At 35.8% G+C, this 19,673-nt stretch overlaps 1 protein-coding gene across 1 annotated transcript in view; it reads left to right on the plus strand.

Annotated features, from left to right (window-relative positions):
* Positions 1-19,673, plus strand: part of Reln (reelin) — a 435,472-nt gene that overhangs the window by 229,367 nt on the left and 186,432 nt on the right. Inside the window, exons 9-10 of the mRNA XM_048339842.1 lie at positions 2,406-2,502; positions 5,070-5,310. Coding sequence (XP_048195799.1) covers positions 2,406-2,502; positions 5,070-5,310 — 338 coding nt within the window. The remainder of the gene's footprint in view (positions 1-2,405; positions 2,503-5,069; positions 5,311-19,673) is intronic.

Here is a 19,673-nt window from a genome sequence, read left to right on the forward strand (position 1 = left end):
CGCAATAAAACAGCCTAGCTTCTTTATGACAAAACTAGAAAGCTATTTTTTCTGTTTTTTGTTTTTTTTTTCTAAATTATAGTTCTAAGAAAATAGAATCAGGGATAAAAGTTGGTAACTAAATTTAGTTGTAATTTTCAGTAGCATAGTGGTTCACAGATCTGACCAAGTTTACAATAAAAAAATATTTATCCTTTTAACCATGTAACCTGGGTTGTAGCTCAGGAGAGTACTTGCCTAGTATTCACAATCCTCTTGATTTCAATCCCCAACATTGATGAAAAAACCCTTATGGTGATGAACCTCATTAACAGTGAAAGGAAACAGTCTAAGTAAATGATATTTTCCATTCTTGATATTCTTTTATTTTAAAGAAACAAGTACCAGTACTGCTTTGTACTTGTAAATGTAAATTGCTTTTTAATGTGATAGGCATATTACAGAAATAGGCTTTCAAGCCACTAGTACAGTTTGTTAATTAGGATACAAAGAGATCAGATGGGAGACCATTGTGCCTGCTTTTATAAAATGAGATGAAAAGTCATGTTGCCAGCTCAAATAGTCCAGCACTGAGAGATGCCTCCCACTCGGAGAAAGGAGAGAATGTCAATTCCAGGCCTTAGAATCCCAGTTCTGGGTTGATTATAGTGAAACCTAGTGCTGTGACCTCTGCCATCAGGCTAAGAGTTACAGTCACGGTGACTCATTGTTCATCTTTTAACAAAAGAGGTAGTACCCTTTAAGATAACCTTGAATCAGTTCTGTTTCTCAGACTGCAATTGGTCTCTAACAATGGTGTTCCATTACCCCACTGTGGGTAGTAAGTTCAGGGTTATCTCAAAGGGATTGAGGAATTAGTGAAGGATAATACACAGGAGGTAATTATGATAAGTAATCGCTTGTACCAAGCACTGGCAACAATGGGCTGGGTGAGGACAAGTGTAGCTGGAAATGAGACAAACTAATCAAGGGGAGGTGGATTCAAAATCACTAATGTTTTAGAGATGAGAGAATTTAATGGCCAAGTGAGTAAGAAAAAGTAAGTCATCAGCTTAGTATCTTTTTGTATAGGACATACACTATAAGCTTGTAACATTGTGATGCTAGCCTAAGATACTGTTGATAGAAATGGCATTTGTCACCAGGCCTTTTTGGATATTCTTTTATTGTGATATATCAGCTTTTCCTTCTCTGCTCTGTTTATAAACAATCTGTAAGAACTTGCATTCTGTAAGGAACATTTCTGTTCATCACTAGCTCCATCTTTTCCATGAATCCACCTGGTACATTTTCTTTTAAGCACTTTAGTGTGTGTAAGACACAAAGCCCACAAATAACCATTAAATCTTTAGGCTAATTCAGACTTTCCTCTGAAACAGCAGAGTCTCTGGCAGAACCTGTCCTTGTTTGTGTTGAAGATTGTCCCACATATTTTGCCAGTTTCCTTTTCCAGCCACACAGTTTGATATTTATTTTAAGCAGCTGCTCATGAAAGGTAGAATTCAGCAGTGAGTGCAAAGACATGGAGTGGGGGAGATGGGAGGATTTGTTTTCTGTATGAGGCTGGCTTGCTGTGTGGCTTTTCTTTCAAGGCCTCTTTCTGCTTTTTCCCATATGTTTCAGCTCTGAGAACAAATCTAGGAAACTGCTGCTTGGCCTTTTTACACATTGCCAGCTTTGGTGGTTGCAAACTCACTGGTTTTTATACTGAACACCACTGAAATAAAAGAAATTATTCTGATAACACTTGGAATTCCTAAGCTCTACAAATGTGAAACCATTAACAGATGCTCTTTGCTGATACAGAGGTTCATTGAACAGATGGATGGAAGTTAACTACAAGTTGCAGTATCGCTTATTCTTTGAGTTTATTTATTTTTACTGTATTATAAAAATTCTGCTATATTAGATATAATAAATATGTCAAATGTTTCATGATTGGGTTTTCTGAGACCTTTGAAATTATAGTCATACTATTTTCTTCACAACATTTTAGTCCCTCAACATTGGTTCTTGTTTAGAAAACATACACAAAAAGAGTGGTTCCTCATTTTAATGACTTACATATCATTGATTGCAGTCATTATTAAGTGATAGTACCTTTCAAGAGCACATTTTGAATCATTCTGTAATATTTAGATGGTTTTGGCATAAACCATTTTTAAATCTAGTTAAATAGCTCATGTATCCCTGAAGAAGCCTGAAATTTACCTTTTTTAACCTCTTTTCTAGTTCCTAAGATTATTTATCAGATAATATTTATGAGAACAGATCACAGGAATTTTCCACATAGAATGAGGGTAAATATCTAAATGTTTTGGAAAATGTCAGAAATACTTATGCAAAAGGATATATGTAATTACATTGATTTTAAAATTGAAATGTGTTGTTATTGCTATTTACAGGGTCAGGCTCCTGTCGGTTTAGTTACTCTGACCCCAGCATCATCGTGTCATATGCCAAGAATAATACTGCAGACTGGTTTCAGCTTGAGAAAATTAGGTTGGTTGTGATTTAAAGTTTGCTCATAAATATTAATGCAAATGGCTACCTACTTCCCATGTGCCTTTATTGTGCCACTGACTTTTCTTCTTGATTTAAAGTCCTCTGGTTGTCCATCATGCTGGATTGGATAAGTCCTTATGTTATGGCCTGTCCTCCTTGAAGAATGAAAATTCAGAACTTCCTGCTGCCAATAGTTCTTCTACCAAACTATTTTAAGGAATGCTACATTTTTGGACCATAACCTTTCTGAAAATGTCTTCTACCATATAACATCAGTGCAGGTGGTTACTGTAGGTTGTTTAACCAGAAGCTGCTTTCTTTGGTTTATTTTCATATTAAAAGAACTGAGGCCACCTCCTATGGCTCACACTGCAAACATAGCTACTCAGGAGATTGAGATCTGAAAATCATGGTTCTAAGCCAGCCCAAGCAGGAAAATCCGTGAAACTCTAATCTTCAATTAACCAGCAAAAACCTGGAAGTGGAGCTATAACTCAAGTGGTAGAATGCTAGCTTTGAGCACCAAAGCTGAGGGACACTACCACCTAGGCTCTGAGATCAAGCCCCAGTACTAGCACAAAACCAAAACCGAAATACATAACTGTGTGATTTATTTAAGTGAAAGAATAAATGTTATGTTTTAATACTAAACCAATTGTAGAAAGTTTATACTAGTGTTAAAGAAAGTAAGTTAGAACTTCACATGTCTAGAACTTCACATGTCTAAATAAAACTGAGAAAAGTTATTCTAACCTGTAGACTTTAATAATAATAAATGGTCTCCCTCTGTGGAAGGATAAAACATAATTTATAGGTTCTCAGTAAAATATGAGCTTGATGTGCTTGCCAATTTTATGACAGAAAATTTCGCTTTTCTTTCTAATTTTCAATTGTTATAAAAATGATTACTCTGTGCCAGTCCTGAGGCTTGAGCTCAGAGCCTGGGCACTGTCCCTGAGGTTTTTGTGCTCAAGCCTAGTGTTCTACCATGTGAGTCAAAGGTTCACTTCTGGCTTTTTTTGGTAGTTTGTTGGAGATAAAAATCTCACAGACATTACTGCCCAGGCTGGTTGTCAACAGTCCCCAGATCTCAGGCTTCTGAGTATGAAAATGATTTTTTATTGCTTTTAAAAAATTATTTATTTATTGTCAAAGTGATGTACAGAGGGGTTACAGTTTCATACGTAAGGCAGTGGGTACATTTCTTGATTTTTTAAATATATACTTGTTAACAAAAATGGCACTAAGCAAGACAGCATAAATATTAGAAAATTACAGCGTTCTTTCTAGTATGTTACATACTTAAGCTTAAGTAAATTGTAGCACGTATTTCTTGCTACATGCTTTTGGTGTGATCAGTAATGAAATTACACATTTAATTACAACATATGAAGATCATGCTCAGCCTAGTCCATAATTTTTTCACTAACTGGCACTTTTAATTTCAGGCCACATCCCAACCTGTCATACTTAAATGCAAATCTCCCTTACCATCAGAGTGCAAGTATTTGCAATCATGACCTAAAACTAAAATATATTCCCTTCATCAGTTTAAATTCTTTTTAAACCTAAAAAGATAGTCATCATGAAATATTTTAAAAGAGAAGGGAACTGATTACCCTCAAAGGCAAAGCACAGCATCTATAACCTACACTGACAATTCTGCAGATATATATGTGCTTCATTGGTGAGGAAAAATATGGCTTTTCTCAGGTCTTTCCAAAACTGATTTATTGCCAGCACAGGGTACCACTGGTTTGCATTTTAGTACCGTTTTTAATCTTAGCTAAGGTGATCATTTTTACTAGAGCAGATTTCTACTTGGGTAGAATAAAATTGTTTAGTAAAAGAACTTTATCATGCAGCAGAAGATCCTAGATTCTCGAAGACATAATTTAAAAATCATGTAAAATTATATCATATTTTGAAAGACTGACCTGCAGGAAATCGTAACAAATTCTACATTTAATTCCATGGCAAACTTTACATTTTTTAAACATCACATTTTATGCAATATAAATGTATCAAAATGTATTTGGTTGCTAGAAATGAAGTAATCATTACATAGAGACCAGTTATTAAATATTGCATATAATGATCTCCAATTGATGCTTATCTTTAAAGTACAAATTGACATTAAAATAATTTGCTATTTTTTATCCTTGTTTTCCTATTATCAAGTAAACTGTTTTGGAAAAAACTTATACCATATTCAAAATCTGTGCAGGAAAATAATTGATATTTTTTCCTACACAAGCATAGAAGTGTGTGCCAGATCTCTTTAATTATTCTTTAAGCTGCTTACTTGAAATATACTCAGTGATTGCCTTGTATTATATATAAACCCCTTGAAGGTTTGTAGTATTTTAAGCTGCTATTACTTAATAAAAAAATTGTAATAATTTTAATTGACCCTGAAATATTCAAGGACTATAGGATTACATTTACTCTACAATGGATATAGTGTTTTGGGAATAAGGAAACTATAATCTTAGGGGACAAAATCTGTCTATGAAAAAGAAACAGTGCCTAACCCTAGCCCTTTGTGTCACCATCTGTTTCAGAGCCCCTTCCAATGTGAGCACAATCATCCATATTCTTTACCTTCCTGAAGATGCCAAAGGAGAAAACATTCAGTTTCAGTGGAAGCAGGAAAACCTTCATGTAGGTGAAGTGTATGAAGCCTGCTGGGCATTGGATAACATCCTGGTCATCAATTCAGCCCACAGACAAGTGGTTTTAGAAGATAGTCTGGATCCAGTGGACACTGGAAACTGGCTTTTCTTCCCGGGAGCCACAGTCAAGGTTTGAGCTCTCTTTTATTTATTTATTTCTTTTTTTTAAATTTTTATTATAAAACTGATGTACAGAGAGGTTACAGTTTCATACGTTAGGCATTGGATACATTACTTGTACTGTTTGTTACCTCGTCTCTCATACCCCTCTCTCTCCTCCCCCTTTCCCTTTCCCCCCATGAGGTGTTCAGTTCACTTAGACCAGACAGTTTTGCAAGTATTGCTTTTGTAGTTGATTTTCTTCTCTTTTTTTTACCCTGTGTCTCTCAATTTTGGTATTCCCTTCCAATTTCCTAGTTCTAATATCAGTATACATGGTTTCCAATATATTCCAATAAGATTACAGAGATAGTGTAGGTACAACCACAGGAAGGTGATACAAGAACATCATCGATAATAGAAGCTACAGATACACATGGGACGTTGAAAGTAGTTACAACTGTGATATAACAATCGTTTCCATAACATGGAGTTCATTTCACTTAGCAGCCACTCTAGCAAGCAGTATGGAGATTCCTCAGAAGGCTAAATATAGAACTCCCCTATGACCCAGCAACCCCACTTTTGGGTATCTATCCAAAAGAACACAAACAAAATCACAGTAAAGCCATCAGCACAACAATGTTCATCGCAGCGCAATTTGTCATAGCGAGAATCTGGAACCAACCCAGATGCCCCTCAGTAGACGAATGGATCAGGAAAATGTGGTACACATACACAATGGAATATTATGCCTCTATCAGAAAGAATGACATTGCCCCATTTGTAAGGAAATGGAAGGACTTGGAAAAAATTATACTAAGTGAAGTGAGCCAGACCCAAAGAAACATGGACTCTATGGTCTCCCTTATTGGGAATAATTAGTACAGGTTTAGGCAAGTCACAGCAGTGGATCACAAAAGCCCAATAGCTATACCCTTATGAACACATAAGATGATGCTAAGTGTTTTTTCTTTTTTCTTCTGAAACCTAGACTCACAACACTTTAAAGTTAACTGTATTATTTTTACCAAAATTATTACTAAAGGACAAATTCATATCCTTATTTCTCTTACCCTATCTTTAAAAAACTGGAATATTATTATTTCTTAAAATACCATTATTACTTAACAAGTATGAAGACCTACAGTGCTATGTACTAGATGTACTATACAGAGAACATAATGTCAGAGATGCAGAATACTTCTTTGATTTAGCAGAGACAGGTAGAAATATCATTGTACAAACACAAAATGACCTTACTGTTGTGATGTCCTGGGAAAGTTTACAGTGCTGGGAAAAATAAAACATACAGTACCAAATCCATCATTAGGCTATTAGGAAGTTTTTGTTCAAGAGAATAGGGAATCCAAACAGACATAGAAAGGTAATTGGGAGGTGGCCACACACACACACACACACACACACACACACACACACACACACACACACGTATGCTGTGCTAGGAACTGAATATTTGTGCATTGAAATCCTAAAATCCTAACCCAATATGATGGTATTAACAGGTAGAGCCTTTGAGAGGTCATTAAGTCATGAGAGTAGAGACTTCATGAATGGGATTAGTTCCCATATAGCTTTTTTAAACCAACATGAAGACACAGAAAGAATTTGAAAGTGGATTCTAACTAGACACCAAATCTCCTCATGCTTTAGTCTTAGATTTTCTACCCTCTGGAACTATGAGAATCTGGTGTTTTCTATTTAAGCTATCCAGGCTATGACATTCTGTTTCAGCAGCCCAAACTAAGGCAGTCTAGAAGGTAAGAAGAGCACGAAGAAGAAGTCTGGTCATTATTCATAATTAGTCCTTCAGTGTATACAGTCATAATACTCAGTATATATATATATGTATATATATGCATATATATGTGAAAATGAAACTAGGAAACTTAAAGAGGATATGTGGGAAGAAGAATAATGGAAAGAGTGAGAGTGAACAAGATGAACAATACACATAAATTGACATTTTAAATTGAAATCTCTGTGCAGCTATTTAAAAACAATATATATAAATAAAATGGCAAGGAAATAGTTTTCTCTTATAGTTTGAGACTTGTGGCTTTTAATTCAGGAAATATGTCTGGTGAAGAAATTGAAGGTCTTACAACTGATTATAGAATTTGAACCTGATCTTGAAGGTAGTCACATCAGTGGAGTGTTTTGTTGTTGTTTTTTAAGAGTTTATTAGATTTGAATTTTTAAATATTCCTTTGAGGATAAAGGACCAAATGGAAAAAATGGAAAACGACATTCAAAGAGACCAAATAGGAACCTAATTACAGTGGCTCATTGAGAGATCATGTTGGTTAGAGTCAAAAGCAGAAGGGAATGGAGAAAGCTGCGTGCTGATTGAGAAGATGAGAAAATGATAGATGTTGAGGACAGGTTTGATTAGCTCAGTGGACAGGTATGTTGTTCATTGAAACAGGAAACATAGAAAAGGAATAGGTTCACAGGAAGTTAGTACAAATCTAATGTCTTGAGGTAAAGTAAAAAGTACTTGATAGGCGGTTGGACACATGGGTCAGATGGTCAGATTCAGTAATTACTATCCTTATGATTAGGAATTGAAATCATGGGCTTGCTTGCCCAGAAAATGTGTATAATAAGAAAAAAGAATGACATTATTCAAAAAGAAATGTTTTCAATACCTGACTTAAATAACTGTAACCTCTCTGTACTTAGCCTTTACAATAAAAATTAAATAAAAAAGAAAGCAATATGCAAAATGTGGACCTCCTCCACTTTCCAGTATATGAGAATAAAATGTAAAACAGGTCAGGAAAAATATTTAAATGTAATGCAAAAATATCCTGTGCTAAAATCAGGGTGAGATCACAGGATGAGTGGCAATAAAAATAACATGCTTGTCTCATTTAAATAATGACTTTCAGTGCCAGATAAAGGATTGCAAATTATTATTTTTACTATTATTATTGTAATACCGGGGTTTGAACTCAATGCCTCATAATTGGGCTGGCACTCTACCACTTGATTCATACCCCTTCACCCCTTTCTACCCCTTTCTTGCTTCAGTTATTTTTCAGTGTCTTATGTGTCTGTCCAAGGCATGCCTCTGAGCATGATCCTCAGTTTCCACTTGGCTGGGATAACAGCCATGGACTACCATAACTTGCTTATTTACTGAGTTGGAGATCTCACTAACTTTTGCCAAGGTTGGCCTCAAACCGTGATTCCCCCTGATCTTTAGTTCTTGAGTAGCTGTGGTTACAGATGTGAGCCAGCACAACTTGCCTAAGGTTGTGAATTTAGGAACTCTCAACACAGGAAGTTCCCTGACAAAAATAATTTCTTCCTTAACCAGTCAAACCTCTTCATTATTTGACTTGAACTTGACAAAGTCATGCCAGCTGTCTGATATGAGAAACAAGCATCCTCTTTGCTCAATTCAGGGAAACCATTGTCACTAAATTAAAAGGGAGATTTTTTTTTTGCCTTTATTGAATACTGAAAAGCAAGTGCATCAACCATTTTCCAATGGTGATATTTTACCATTTAATACCCTTTACTGCATACATGTACATTTTCTGCCTCATATTGAGAAGTATTATACTTTTTTTTTGCCAGTCCTGGGGCTTGGACTCAGGGCCTGAGCACTGTCCCTAGCTTCTTTTTGTTCAAGGCTAGCACTCTGCCACTTGAGCCACAGCGCCACTCTGGCCATCTTCTACATATGTAGTGCTGGGGAATTGAACCCAGGCTTCATGTATACAAGACAAGTGCTCTTGCCACTAGGCCATATTCCCAGCCCAGTATTATACTTTTTATATTATGCTTTTGCTTTCTGGTCCTTCATCTTACTCATAAGAGGAAGCTGCCACAGGATCTAAGTCAACTAAGAAAAAAATGGTATTGGCGTGGTAATGATTTATCTCATTATCCTTGAGTTACCGGTCAGGTAGAAATTTTTCTCTGATATTTCATTTTAAATTTCAAATAAATGCCATAATAAAATATAAGAATTTTTCCTTTTTTAACTCACTTGCATGATCACCTTTTTGATTTTTTTTGTTTCAAATATCTCAGAATGAAAAATTGCTTTTTCCAAGTGACTAAGAAGTCTAGAAAAAATTTTAAAGTTTATTTCAACTGCAATTTCTATATCAATTATCTACCATCTACTTGGTGGCCTATGAGGTGAAAACTGAATAAGACCAAATTAAAAACACATCACAGTGTTCCTATAGGTTACAAGGCATGTCTTGGATGTTACTTTATTATGGAATTTTTAATTGTGAGAGTTGTGTTAGTTTCCTCACTTTATACATGCCTTTCTATATCCAATTAATGTTTCCAAGGTATTTTCCATCATAAGTAAATCAGAGTAAGTCTATCAGCAATTGAGAAAGTGTGCCATATTACAAAACAAAATTGTTCAAGGGAGAATTTTTAAGTATGGATGGACTGCTAGCTGATTAAGGAATAACAGCCACTTTTTACTGTGCACCTAACACTTCTAAGCATGTACCACTGTAGATATACACACGTATTGGTGTATATAGAGCATGTGTGCACACACACTCATACAACTTGATCTTTAAAAACTTGTAAAGAGGGTGCTATTTTAGTCTCATTTTTCAGATGTTAAAATTGAGTAATTAGCTTAATAGAGTAATTAGGATGTAGGTGATGTAGAGAGTTACAATTCTAGGACACTGGTTTAAATCTGCCTTGGGCTGGTAGAAAACCATTGCCATCTGTTGGTTCTTCAGTAATTAAAATGAATATAGCTTTTAATGTAGACCTGGGTCTTATATTTGTTGTCCTTTTTGTTTTGAGTTGGTAAGCTGAGGAGGATGGAAAAAGGTTACAAAATCAATATGTTCTTGCAGTGTAGCCATCTGTGTTGGCCCTCCACTGTTCCTGCCTGAATCATCTTGCAGTGTTTCCCAGAGTACTTTCCCATGTGAAAGAAAAGGTGCACCATATTCTATTATGCTTCTAATTACCATCATCATTTTTTATTTCTTTTGAATCCCTAAGCAGCCCTTTGTTCACTACCAAGTACATGGGGCTTTAAATGCCGGTAAATAGAGTGCTTCCAGCTCCCCAGAGCACCACCACCATTAGCCATCTCCCAGAGCAAGCAGACCATGCAGCCAGCCAGGGAGGGGCCGTGAAACCCACTCCTTAAGCAGTCACCTATCTTTATTATTGGTTACAATGATTTCACCATTCGTTTCTTCCGAATAGCACATTCTTTTTTAACTTGTATATTTTTTTCTAGAAAAATAAAGGATGAAAATGTCACTTGACCCCGTTTTACACAATGGCTATTGCTACTGTGATCACTATCCCTGGCATTGCCTCTGTCCTAAGACTGTGGGGATTATCCCATATTTAAGAGTGAGAGGCATATTCTTCCCATGTGATGTGGGAGAATGGTTAATACTGAAGCCACTTCTTGTACACTATGAGAATGATTTTGGTTTTGCCACCAAATATTAAAGAATATGAACTGAGGTTTTGACTCTTGCACTAAAGATATACTGGATCAAAGTCCAGAACTTTACCTAAGAATGATGCTTGTGGTAGAATGAAAACCTCATGGGTACTGAGTAATCTTTGATGGGAGCAAGAATATCAGTTGTAATAGCTAGACTTATAAATGATGATGATAATAATTGTAGTGACATTGATAGCAGTTCATAAATTCCTCATAGGTGTCAGTGCTGTGAGAAAGGCATTATCCATCAGTTTCTTATCTATAGTAGATAAACATTGGGAGTCTATAAAGAATTAAATGTTCTGTGTTCAGTTTTAGTTGGTCACTCTGGAAACATCTAGACAAGTTCATTACAGTCATTTCTTACCAACTCATCCAACATACAGCTTGCAATCTGAGATGATTCTTTTTTTTTTTTATTGTCAAACTGATATACAGAGTGGTTACAGTTTCACTGAGATGATTCTTAATCTGAAGGTTAAAGAAGAGTGTTAAATGTAAGTCGCAGGGCTATCCCAGAGCTTCTGCAGCTGCCTCTTTCACTGCTTACCAACAGAAGGAAGCATTGCGAAGGTCAGTGAAGAACCCTGAGGAAAAACCAGAGGCAAATGATTAGGGCCGGGCTGTAAGAGATGGTGTTTTTGTGTTTGCTGTTTCCTCCTTCTTTAATAGTACTTAACAAATAAGAATTTCTGAATGGATCCATTTGCCATGGAGGTAATTGCTGGTCAGGCAGCTGTTCCATTTTGTTGGTTTATTTTCATCTATGGTGGAAGATGAAATTTATACTTTGAAAGCATGAAACACCCATGACTCCTTTATCTCCCTCCCTCCCCCTGCCTCTCTGTGTCAAAAAGAGGGGGAGAGAGTGCTTTGCTCACTCACCATTAATAAACGTTTCTATCTGCTCAGCTAGCCTGGCTGCCCTCAGCTTGCATAGGCATAAATCACTGGCTTCTCTCCATCCTGGAATTGACCTATAGATTAAATGCAGATCAATGTGGGATAGGTGCTGCTCCATATATATATCTTTTTATTTTTGAAAAATCTTCCTGCTCTGATTGCTGTGCCTGCACCTGCTAATCTTTCTCTATTTATTACCCTAGTTTATTGTGTAGATGGTGTAGAATTCTAGATTAGTCCTTCTACACATTTTTGTCAAGTTGTGTGAAGAAGTAAATCAGCACTAAATGTCACAGATTCTGTTAGAAAAGTTTTTCCTCCAGAATAGGCTATGATTGGATCACATGTTTCTAAAAGTCATTCCTTAAAAGGTAATTTATTTAAATTTGCAAATACAACCCAAAGGTTTGGAGTAATACATTACCAAATTTGGAGGGTATCATATGATCATCTCCTGTCTCATCTGACTTTGAGTTTAATTGCTTCCTCGTTTTCCCATTTACAGCAGGTAAATATTCAGTAAAGAGAGCTCTCATAATATAATAAATACCAAAATACCCCAATGAAGACAAGAGACACTAGTTAAAGCAACATCTTTTATAGGCAAACATTAAATCAGAACAAGAGAGTCTATTAACTTTCTTATTACTCTTGTGCATTATGAATTTACCAATTCATTTTCCCCATGGACACTAGTCAAGTCTCTATTCCTGGATACCAATTAAAAATTTCCCTCTCAATTTTTACTGTTACCTGTCTAATGCTATTATCATGTTTTTCTAAATTGTTGAATTAGGGAAAAGATCCCGATGTCCAAATCAGGAAAATAATATAAATTAATTTGTGTGACAATGTTAAAGTCTCAACACAAAATTGAGGCAAATGAGAAAAAAGCAACTAAGATACATTGTCAATGGGAAGATGATACTTGTAGTAGAATTCATTTTTTAATTTATGTAATTTGTCTAACTATATTGTAAAGGTGATGTACAGAGAGGATACAATTACATAAGTCAGGTAAACAGTACATTTCCTTTTGAACAGTGTCACTCCTCCTTCATTCTCTCCTAGTTTTTCCTCTCCCGACTTCTCTCCTGCCCTCCCCACCCCCACTCAGAAGTTATATACCTCATTTCCAACATAGTGTCTAGTGGGCTTCACTGCCAAATTGGTTCATCCTTTTCCCCCACCATTTGTTTGCTTCTCCTTCCCTTCCCAAATCACATAAACTTATGTTGTACTGCTTGCGGTTCTTTTTCCTTCATTTTTTCTTTGTTTTATTCCCTTCTGTCACTGTTTTGCACTCTGTAACCTTTGTCCTGTATATAAGAATTCATATTTAGAATTAAAATTTAAAAATATAACACACATTGGCAGAACAATGCCTACCTGCTAAAATGTACATTTTATCTTCCTGTAGTAATTAATTGAGCAGTTTCCCCCGCTAAAAATAAAGCTTAAACAGACCACTTGATGATTTTGTTGTTTTAGTGGGTAAAGGACAAAAAGAGATTGAATTGGCTTTACAAAACCTTGCTTTGCAAATTGCTGTACTGGAAATTATCTAGCATGTAACTTGAGGGATTTGTGTACCGGCTTTCTAATGAGGATAAAACTTGAGCTCAGTAAGACTTGTAGCTAGCCCATATTCCCATGTCTTTTTCCATTAAGAATCAGAGAATTAGCTATGATTTTTTTTGGCCTGGTTCCAGCTTGGTTAATTGCATGCTGTCTACCTAAATTCCCTTTGCTTGGGATAGTCTTTACTGGGGGTTGTATTACTCTTATTGTCATGCTTCCCCCAAGAGGTGGGTACATGATATTATAGAACGAGCCAGAATGTAATTTGTTAAGCTAATAAGAGTACTTTGGAGATGAGGGGTTAAATGTAATAGTGTGCTTTTCACAATTTCCCCCCAATGAGGCCTATTTGTACAGTAATTAACATGGAATAGCATTAGTGAAGCATGGAAATGAGCCAGATCACCATAACAAGAGTGACAATAACATAGAAACAACTAATTTTGATGAAGTCCGCAGAAAATGACCATTCAGACAAATCAGTAGAAATTCCTTGACTCATGCACCTTTTCGATTGCTTGCTTGTTTATTTTTGTCTGAAACAGACACATGTAATCACTAATAAACTTTATGATTAAATATACAGTACATGTAACTTACTTCATTATGAACAGCTACAACACAGTAACTCTGTCCTAATCTTTGTACCTCACACAGCTCCTAACACAATACTCGCAAAGTAAAATTTGTATATGATACTGACCATAACACAACAAAAGCCTGAAGAAACATAGGGTTCCATGTTTTCATTTATTCATTTTAGAAGCCATAAATATTTTGTAGCATTTACAGATTTCCAAATATTCAGTGTTTTGGGATGGGCATGTTCCCTTACAATTTCTCTTTGAATCTTTACAATTATTCCCTTTTCAAGGAAGAGAAAACTGAGGATCAAATATGTCAAATGGCCCTGAGTTTTGAAGTCAGGTCTGTTTTCCTGAAATGCCTGAACTGTTCATTCCAAGTTATTTCACAGCCTTCTACATTGTTCCTGGCATCTTTGGCTGTAATTTGAGAAGGCAAATCTGAAAGCCACAGACTGAGAAAGTCAAATTGATCCCCAAAGACAAGGTTAACAAATACCCTATGGAATTTTACACTGTAATTCTTCCTCTCATTACTACAATCCAAATCTATCACTGTTGCTGTTTTAGAGTTGTAATAACTATTGCCAAGGAATTATACACTTTGTCACAAAAATATACCATGAATTGAATCTTTATAAATCTCAGTGTATAATGATCCAAATGTGAATGGCTAACAAATCCAGAAAATAATGAGGAAAATAAAAAACTCTATTCTTGAACCCCTAAAACTCACTCACCATGGTTCAAACTATTGTATTGCCTAGAGAAAATGCACTCCAATCCTCTTGCACCTGGATGGTAGTCATTGCCAACTTTTAAATTTTTTAGCAAGCATTAAATTACCTCGAAATTGAATATGTGGAAAATGATAGAAATTCATTTTGCATCATGAGAGAAATGCTTGCTTCCTATTTTCATTTTTATTTTTGCAGAATGAAAGTCTGTGTCTTTAAAGACTATTAAACCAGGATATGGGAAACACACATTTCTGTATGATAACAGCCATGGTACAGCAGAAGGCTTTTAAAACACAATACATAGTCTCTACACCAGTCAACCTCCAGCCACTCCAGCACATGTCTCACTTTAATCCAGAAGTTCCTCTACCAATATATATTTTGTTCTAGCTAGGCAGTGGCTAATTTATGGCTCTGCCAACAATGCTATTTTAATTAATTTTATTCATCTTATTTCTCTTTCCTCTGCTCCTCATATCTCATCTGTTTGCATTGCCTAGATTTTAATTAAAAAACCTCTCCTCTCTAAGGAGCAATCTGAAGTGGCAAAAATAATCACTTAAAATATTACAGTCATTAAAAAATTGGCTGTGGTGGAAGCCATGCATTTTCAATTTTCCTACAAATGATGTTTTAGCTTCCTTTTAAAGTGCACTTTGTATCTGAATTGTCTACCACCAGCCAGCTTGGCTATCAAAAATGGTCTTCCAGCTGGGTGGGCTGAGTGACAACTCCTTAATGGAGGAAATGGATGGCTCTCTGCTCATGTGGAGGAGAAGGCATACCGGGCAGATTTCATTCCATCTGCCACCGGCTCTCTGCAAGCTGGCATGGCCCAAATACCCAGGGTACTTATTCTAACAAAAAGGAAATCGTCAAAACAAATTCTTAAGTCTGTAGGTGCATGAAAGAATCATCAGGGTCACTAGGCCCCATAGAGGTAATATTAAGAGATGTATCAGTGTTCATCTTTGATGAAATTCTTATTAAACAAAGGTAAAGTCATTAGCGTTTACCAGAGAATAGGGAGAAGCCTTAGAAAAAGTGCTAACCTGAATTGTGGCCAGAGACTTGTTCTATTGAGGAATTTGCACTGATGTTTCCTGTTGATGCTTTTCTGAGTGGACAATTTTTGTCACTTAGTTACACTGTGTTCTGCTTGTCAAGTAATGGAAAACCCCATGGGAGCAAAGAAAAAAATTCTGATTGACAAAGAGAAACACATAAAAACCATAATTAAGGCATTTTATTAAAAAATAGAAGCCTGTTAGTACTTAGAAGTATAAAGTATACATTATTGATCACTGCTAAAATAATTAAACAAGTAAAAAATAATTACAATCAATGCAGTAAAGCAGTGTACACTTGGCCATATATATATATAGAGAGAGAAATGTTTACACCCTCCTCTGTTATCCAAAATACAGGCTGAGTTACCTGACTGAACATAAGTCAATCAAAAATTATGATTCAAGAAGTTGTATATGACTTACAATCATTTGTGGCAAAAAAACCTGATAAATTTTCATGATGTTAAAAATAAAATAATCTTGAATTCTAAGATATTCTAATTTTTATCATATAAGACAAGTGCATGTGTCTTACAAAATTAGACATTTAATTGTTTGTTGAAGTTGTTTAGATCTTAATTGTTATTGCATATAAATTAAAAGAGATTGAATAGATGCTGAGCAAAAACGGCTGGGTATTAAAATTGAAAGCAGTTTCCTGAAATTATTTTCTTACTTCCATTGCATACACTTGGATATTCAGCCTCGTAGATTTATGTTATACAATGCAAGTTCATCTGTAAGAAGGCATCAGACATCTTGTATTCTTGAGTTTTCTTGTGTTCAGAGAATATTTGGTAATCTGCCAAATTTGGAGCACTTTTAAAGTTTTAATTGATGGTTTTATCTGCCGAAATAGTTGCACTATTTTGCCATAATACATAGTAGGATTTTAGACATCTTAGTAGAAGTTTACATATGATTTGAAGAATTTTTTAAACTATTGCGGTGAGAAATAAAAAAATATGTAAATTGTCTTCTGTTTAGTAGCTACTGCTAAGACATAATAGAACGTTTTAAGTACAAATTGGGAAATAGATTACTGTAGTACTTTGATGTTTCAAAATAGTTCCTTAAATATTTGTGTTTTTTATTAGGATAAATTAACATTACAGAAGATCTCAATGTGGCATTTGCATACATGTATATAATGTACTTAGATCAAACTCTCCCTCTATTCTTCTAACATCTATGGAAAATAAATGTTATTGATCCCATTCTCCAGCCGGAGAAACTGAGGCCTAGAGAGATAAAACGACTTATACAAGGTCCTAGTCATTAAGCAGTGAAAATGTGAAATCAGTGAAAGTTCCTTCTGATTTCAATCCCCAAAATCCTTGAGGATGGATAGTAACTGAGTTTTCTTTATTATCTTTAAGTAGTTGTACAAAAGAGTTGCCATTCAACAAATGTTTATGAATACAATGCATCTTGATCAATGTCATCCCTTTCATCATTCTTTCCCATCCCTACCAACATAGCCTATCTCTTCCCTTAATTTTCTTAATTTTGTACAGTATTTGTTGAACTTTATGATTACATTCTCCCCTCTTCCTCTTTAGTCACCTACCCATATCCCCTTGATTTCACCTCCTTTTTTTTTTTTTTTTTTGCCAGTCCTGGGGCTTGAACTCAGGGCCTGAGCACTGTCCCTGACTTCTTTTTGCTCAAGGCTAGCACTCTGCCACTTGAGCACAGCGCCACTTCTGACCATTTTCTGTATATGTGGTGCTGGGGAATTGAACCCAGGGCTTCATGTATAGGAGGCAAGCACTCTTGCCACTAGGCCATATCCCCAGCCTTTCATCTCCTTTTTTGAGTGTGCCCGTTTCCTGGCGTTTATTGTGTTGGGCCGTGATTAGCCTTTTTAAGGAATTAACACTGTGTTCTCCTCTGAATCTACCATGATTTGGCTAATATACTTATGTATACTTGGATACCATCCCAAAGTGTTCACTTAAGTGTTTATAAGTTAATTTTAGGTCTACATATTAGAGAAAACATCAGACCTTTGTCTCTCTGGGCCTGATTTCACTTAGCATGATTTTTCCAGGTCCTTCCATTTCTTTGCAAATTATGCAATATCTTTCTTTCTAATGCATGAGTCAATTTCCTGTGTGTGTGTGTGTGTGTGTGTGTGAGAAATCACATTCTCTTGATGCATCCATTGAAGAGCATCTGGGCTGATTTCATGCCTTGACTATGGTGAGTAGTTCTACAATGAACATGGTTATACTCTTGGCTTTATTGTATGCTACCTAGTTTTGGATAAATGCCCAAGAGTAAATTTGCTAGATCATAGGGTAGTTTTATATTTCTTTTTTTATGTTTACTTTTTACATTTCCGCCAAGAGGGTACTAAGGTTCCTTTTTTTTTTTTTTGTATATCTATGCTAGCATTTGTTATAGTTTGTATTCTTGATGATGGCCATTCTAACTGGAGTGAGGTGGAATTTTAGTTTTGTTTTGATTTACATTTCTCTTATGGCCAGAGGTATTGAGATTTTAAAACTTTATTATCTTAAGGTGTTGTGCAGAGAAGTTTCATTCCAATATATCCATTTATGCATACAGTGCATCTTGATCAATGCCACTCTTGGCATAATTCTCCCCTATCTCTACCAACCCTACTGTCCCCCCAAATTTCCTCATTCTGTTTCACATATACACATTGAATATTATGATTGCATTCCTTTCCTCTCTCCATTCATTTGCCTCTCAATATCACAAGTTCCAGCTTCTTGCTATTCATTTTGTTAAACTGTAAATTCAAAGGAGTTATACCATTGGAGTCTTCCCTTGCATATACCATACTTTGGTTGATATGTTTGTGCATACATGCATATGACCCTGTATATGATTATATAAATATTTATTTAGGTCTCATGCTCACAACTGAGACAAACATGAGCCCTTTTTCTCTTTGAACTTAACCTACTTCACTTAACGTTATTTTCTCCAGGTCCATTCATTTCCCTGAAAATAACACAATATCATTGTTCCTTATGGATAAGTATAATTCCATTGTGTGTGTATGTGTATGTATGTCTAGATATAATTTTCTTTTAACCATTTGTTTACTGAGGAACATCTGTTTCCATACCTTGTCTCTAGAAAATAGTGCATCAAGGAACATGGTTGTGTCTTTACTATATCCTGACTTGTGATCATCTAGATAAATGCCCAAGAATGGTGATGCTGGATCATAGGGTAGTAACTGGGTTTTTATTCATCTTATTATTTTTTATTCATCTTTTTTTATTTCTAGTTGTTTATTCTTTCCCAACCTTGATTTCCTTGATTCATATAAATGCTGAATTAGTTGGATTTGATTCTAAGGGAAAGTTCAAGCAACCCCTAACCAAACATCCCTGGATTCCTATGTAGAGTCAGACATACATTGAGGAAATAACCAAGCTCTGAGACTCTATCTCATTAGAATATACTCTGGCATCACTTTTTAGTTTGAAAGACATGTAGGGAACCAAGTCAATTCTGAGGTGTTAAGGCCCTGTGATTCGTCTTAAAGGAGTTAATAAGAAATGCTACCTATCTTTTGCCTGATTTAAAGATTTTCATAATGAGAACACAGCATGTCTTCCATTTTTTCCCAGGACTCCTTATAAGGCCTGTGAAACCTGTCTAGAAAAACTAGAGAGAAAGTGAGACTCAATACCACTACTCTCAAAGTGACTCAAGAATTCAGCACTTGCATATGGACTGCCCCCTGTTTTATAGACTCAATATTTACACAGTTCCCTCATTCAAAACTTCAGGGAGCATCTTCCTCTAATTACAGTTTACTTAGAGGCAGAGAAAGAACTCACATCTTGATCTCCTCTGTATGGGCAGGGAGCAGAACAGGCCCTCTGTCACTATGTGTTTTCTGTGTATCTTTTTTTTTTTGGCCAGTCCTGGGCCTTGGACTCAGGGCCTGAGCACCATCCCTGGCTTCTTCCGGCTCAAGGCTAGCACTCTGCCACCTGAGCCACAGCGCCCCTTCTGGCCGTTTTCCATATATGTGGTGC

Source organism: Perognathus longimembris, chromosome 2, assembly GCF_023159225.1.
Source record: "Perognathus longimembris pacificus isolate PPM17 chromosome 2, ASM2315922v1, whole genome shotgun sequence".
NCBI lineage: Eukaryota > Metazoa > Chordata > Mammalia > Rodentia > Heteromyidae > Perognathus > Perognathus longimembris.